Source organism: Phaseolus vulgaris, chromosome 8 (assembly GCF_000499845.2).
Source record: "Phaseolus vulgaris cultivar G19833 chromosome 8, P. vulgaris v2.0, whole genome shotgun sequence".
In the NCBI taxonomy this organism is placed as follows: Eukaryota; Viridiplantae; Streptophyta; class Magnoliopsida; order Fabales; family Fabaceae; genus Phaseolus; species Phaseolus vulgaris.
In genome coordinates this window covers 14,776,045-14,781,377 of record NC_023752.2, presented here as the reverse complement: position 1 = coordinate 14,781,377, position 5,333 = coordinate 14,776,045, and the positions used below count along the sequence as shown (strand labels likewise).

The 5,333-nt window shown below is 30.2% G+C and overlaps 1 protein-coding gene across 1 annotated transcript; it reads right to left on the bottom strand.

The window, feature by feature from the left end:
- Positions 1-2,912, bottom strand: LOC137824424 (suppressor of disruption of TFIIS). Its single transcript, XM_068630067.1, has 9 exons — positions 2,777-2,912; positions 1,804-1,878; positions 1,639-1,704; positions 1,456-1,553; positions 1,308-1,345; positions 1,114-1,201; positions 676-1,014; positions 522-587; positions 1-290 (listed from the first exon to the last, which is right to left on the bottom strand). Exons 2-9 carry the CDS (start codon positions 1,862-1,864, stop codon positions 138-140), a joined length of 909 nt encoding a protein of 302 aa, XP_068486168.1. The 5' UTR covers positions 1,865-1,878; positions 2,777-2,912; the 3' UTR covers positions 1-137.
- Positions 2,913-5,333: the final 2,421 nt, after the last annotated feature.

The following is a 5,333-nucleotide window of genomic DNA, read 5'->3' as shown; positions in this document are numbered from 1 at the left end:
TACGTGAACTGCATATATTAATTTATTATAATATGATCAAAGCATCTACATCAACTACAGTTACAAGGTTCCAACTTGGGAAATTCACAAAGGACTTCTCTTTTCTTTTGGTTTTTGATTATTTTTCCATGAATGATCTAAGCAGTCACAGATGTTTCCACAGCAAGGTTTCCAGGGTAAGCAACTTCTGATTTTATGTCATCTTCCCATAGTTCTGGCACGGCCTCTCTAAGGTTGTGGATGCTCTCTAATGCGTAATCTGCTCCTTTAATTCTCTGAGATTTTCCAACCTGAATTGTAATCAACAATTAGAGGCTCATTTCAGTTTCCTACACAATAAGGATTGTCTTGTGGGGGCAACACACTAATATTCTTGTTTTTATGTGTTGGACCACTAACATTTATGTATGATGTATAAGATTATATACGTATGTGATGTCCCTTGCATAAAATTATTGGATTCCTCTTCATTATTAGTTTGGCAGTGTTCCTACTACTGAACAAAATTACCAGTGACTTACCAGCACAGTGTGAAGACCCACACGTTTTCCAGCTTGTATGTTGCGGACACTATCCTCAAAGAACAACTGAAAGTGACATAGGAAAATCCAAAATGTCAGAAAATAAGAGTCAACAAAACTAAGAATCTAAGTGAAATAAGATGGTTTTTCTTACAGTTCTTTGCGGGTTAAGGTTGGCTATCTTGAGAGACAATTCAATGGCATTTTCTGATGGTTTGCAAATAATTGGTGTTTTAGGCAAAACTGTGTTGGGATTGGGTTGAGAAAAATGGGCAATGATGTCAAAGATTTGTGAGCCACTAGCATTTTTTTTTGTGGTTGGATTGGTTGTGCTTGAAACCCCCATAAACTCAATGTCATCTTCATCATCAGAGACAGTGCTTTTATGGATTGGATTAAGGGTCTCAAAGCATATGATTCCTTCAAAGCAGTCCTCTAATCCAAGCCTGCTAAGTGCCTTAACTGCATGGACTTTGTCTGAGTTTGTGAAGATCTAAAAAGAAAAAGACAAAAGAGGTTTTATCAGATTATTTTCATTTTTTCTCGCTAGAATCTTGAGCAATTTCTATTTGGTCAAATATAAACAACTTACTAGTTTCCTATAGGGCAGGCTCAGCAAAAGGTTCCTCAGAACTTGGTCTGGTTTCAAGTTTTCGTAAGGTAATCTTCCATGAACAAAACTGTAACACCAAGAGTTCAAACATCAGTATCACCACTAGAAAACACTCGTAAGGATATCAAACGGGGGTAAAAACAATCAGATAAATAAAAGGTCTTGTATTGTACCTGTGATATTCATCATAGTCAAAGTCATATCCAATTGCCTGCATTGACAATGAAACAAAACAAGCATAAGTTATCAAAGATTTCTGAATTCAACAGTTAATTCTAATTTTGAGCAAGGAGTTGAAAGCATTGAAAAACTTAATCATACCCTTAAACCAGCCATAGTTGTTCCATAGTTTTTGTAGAGGAGGTTGGACAAGTCATCAATTTTGCTTTTCTCTATGCCAAGCTTTTCCACCATATAGTCTAGATCAATGGTATCACTCGTGTCAAGGATATCCATAAAGAGCAAACACATTACCCAGAACATTATTCGCAAAGAGACACTCACCTTTAATATTTTGGCCACATGCATTTGCAATACCAGTGCTTAGTGGATACAAAGTATCATCTAAATCTGCAGCACAGTGTAAGAGTTATAATCTTAACCGCACCCAAATTAATGAGGTTTCATAATTTGCAATTAATCAATGAACTGTCTCACTAGAAGACTCACCAAAAAGAAGGCAATCATATTTTGGTCTCTGGTTCTGTCTGAAGCGGTCCTCGAACTCCATTTCAGGCAGAAAACCTTAAGAGACAACAAAAGGAAGTGAACACTTAGTTGCATGACAACATGAACCAACCAAAATTTATATAGGGATTCCTTGTGATTCTCAGCCTACTAATGTTGATGGCTTTACTTATTTTTAAAAAAATGCTCTTGTTTACTCGGATTAGCACTGATATAAGCTAAAGCACCATAAAGGAAGACAATCACAGTGTTCATCCAATCCATTGGAGATAAAGCTTTGCTGAGATTCTGAGTGGACAATCCACAACCAAGTAAATAGATTAATTTAAAAATAAATGTTGCAACAGTACCCCTTTGGGGGCACAGAATTTAAAGAAACATGAGAGGGTTCATAAGCTTCCTTCAATTATTATAACTATAAAATAAGAAAATAAAAAAGGACCCTCCAGAAAAAAGGTCAATCATAGAACGGTTCAAAGCCAAAAACCCATTATTATAATCTTTTGAACAGAGTTTGAGACACAGAAAATTTCTTTCCAAAGTGCTTAAACTTTTGGAGTCACACAATCACTCATTCATCAAACTTTCTGGATTCAACGGAATATAAAACCAAATCACAACACTCAGCAACAACGTAATTTTTTTAAAACTGGGAATAAAGGGAAAAAAAAAAAGAGTTAACACGTGTCTGCATATTAAGATCACCAAATAAGTTGGTGTGTTCACAAAAACAGAGGTACGGTTCTCAATTCCGACCATTTGTTCATATCATCATGAATTTTGAGAATTCAAAAGGAAAAACCTCAGGCTTGCACTCATGGCAATAAAGGGTCTTTGGTAGAATCATTAAGAAGCCATGGTTTGGATGGAATACGGGCAATGAGTGAAGAGTGAAACAGAAAACTTTAGTGTTCTATGAAACTATGCATAAGAAGAATTGAAGTAATTGGCTTACCAGAAACAGAAAAATGAATGGGGTGTGGGAAAGGGTGTGGATTAGGAAGAAGCAAAGCTTAGAGAGAAATATTGTAGTACAATGGTGTTGAAGGATGCAAGGAGGAGGGGGAGGAAAAAGCAATGGCAAAGATGAGTATTTATAGGAAGCCAAGTGCAGGGGATCATTGGCTATAATATTATATAATTTATTATTTATTTTTCATGGAGAAAACTTAGTAAATTGTATGTATATTTCTAAACTTAAGTCAAATGTAACAAATTGAGATTTGGCTTATTTACAAAATAAAGTTCAATAATAATATTTAATTATAAATTCAATTTTCAATATTTATTTTTAATATTAAAATAATTCTGGTTAAAATAGACAAATTATACTTATAAATAACTATAAAAAATTAATAACAATGATTGTTAAAAAAAACTATATATATATATAAGGTAAATTTATTGATACTAACTAAACTATTTTTTTTTCATATTAATAAATTAAATAGTTGACTCTTATAAATAAAATTGGAGAGAGTACGAATTAAGAAAATATCTAAATATATATCAGTTTAAAATTAATTTGTGTACTTTATATTCTAATTATATATAAGGCATGCATGCTTCAAAAGTGATTCTATCGTCACCGTGTTTTTTTTTTCCTTTGTTTACCGTCACTGATGTTCATCACACGTTAGTATGATTCATGGTGAAAAATACTGTTCTATATGCAAAATATTTTTTTAAAATATCACTTTCAAAAGCCATTTTACTTTATAACTTTATTTATTTTTATTAGGAAGTGTGTGTAGTGTTTTTAAATTAATCTCATCGATGTTTAAAACGAATAATAATACACTAGATCATTTAAATATTGACATAAAATACAAGGTATACGACACAAATTTATTCAAAACTTGAAATTTTAATTGTTTCTACTCTGGTAAAAGATTTTAAAACTCTGTTAATTTATTTTTAATTAATTGTTAATTTTAAAAGACCATGTTGCAGGAAATACTAAACGAATAAGTATAGGAGAAAGTTTAAAAAAAAGAGAGAAATTGATACCTATTTTCGTTTTTGTTTAATTTTAATTTTGTTGATTATTGTACTTTTCTTCTATATTTAGTACGTTCATACCTGTGTACACTCTGTCTTCTTTATTTTTTCTACATTCAATATGAACATCTGTTTAATAATAAAAAAAAACATATATATCCATACACACACGTGCTGATATAAAGAAATTAATCAAAAGCATTATATTTTTTTTTTTGGTACAACCTTTAATTAATAAACTAATATTAAACAAGATAGGTATGTAAAATGACGCATTGAATTAACATGCAAGTGTGGTATAAATAATTGTTACGTGAGTTTTGTTAATTTATTGAAAATAATTTAAAAAAATGGTTGAGTTTTGTTGGGAAAGAATTGTTGTGTATAATTTTCATGAAGTTGCTAAAAGAGCAAAAAGAAACAAATAAGAGGTGCATAAAAAGGTTCTTTAGTTCTTTTGATCCTTTCACCTTTTGTTTGGCTGATATGAAGCAGATACACGCAATAAAGGGTTGAAAAGATGGTAATTAATTATATCATGCATCACCATGTTTTGTCCACAATTTTTTTCTACCTAGCTTTGGTGGCACCGCCATAACACATGGTCAATATTACACTCAGAACACAGCAAAAACACCTCTTCAATACTTCATTATTGGGACACTGCTCCCTCATATGGAAGTATCTTCTGTGACAAAACCATTTAAAAACCACCAGTTTCAGAAGGGGCAATAACAATCTTAGCCGTAATCACCTTTTGATTTGCAATAATGTGTATTAACCAAAAGGGTATTCACCCTTTTGTGTATTGGACTCTTTTTTACCTAATTACATCCCCTACAAGGTAATCACTGCTCAAACACAAAGTTGCATACAGCTCAATATTAACAACAACACAAAAATATATTTTGGGTGGTTAATTTCAATGAGTACCTCATTTATATGCAATTATTTTTATAATTTTACTTTAAAATTTTTTAAAAATCTATAATTTGGTTTCATTCTTAATTTTACATATTTTTTTAAGTTAAATATGTTTTTTATATGTTTTATTTTTTTTATGAAATTAATTTTTTTCTCTAATTAAATTTTAAACCTCATAAATATTTGTATTAAAATATTATTTAATTTTTTATTTGAATAATGTAATAAAAATGTATATAGAATGTTAAAATATTTTATATTGACTTATATATTAATGTAGATTTTATAATATTACAATACATGAAAAATATATTTATTTATTATTTTTTTTTTTATGTGTTATCCTTTATGAAGATGTTAGATCTAGGATTCAATTGAGTTAAATGGGTGATTAGACTAAATCTATAGATATTTTATAATCTAGGAACTAAAATTATGAAAAAAATACCAAAATAGTAATAAAAGTTAAAAGAATACCAAAATTTTAATGTAATGAATTTTGTCATTATATTTATATATAGCTTAGGTAAATTTTGGAAATAGGTATTTTGGGAATATAGGATCTAAAATAGTTATATTTTGAGAAG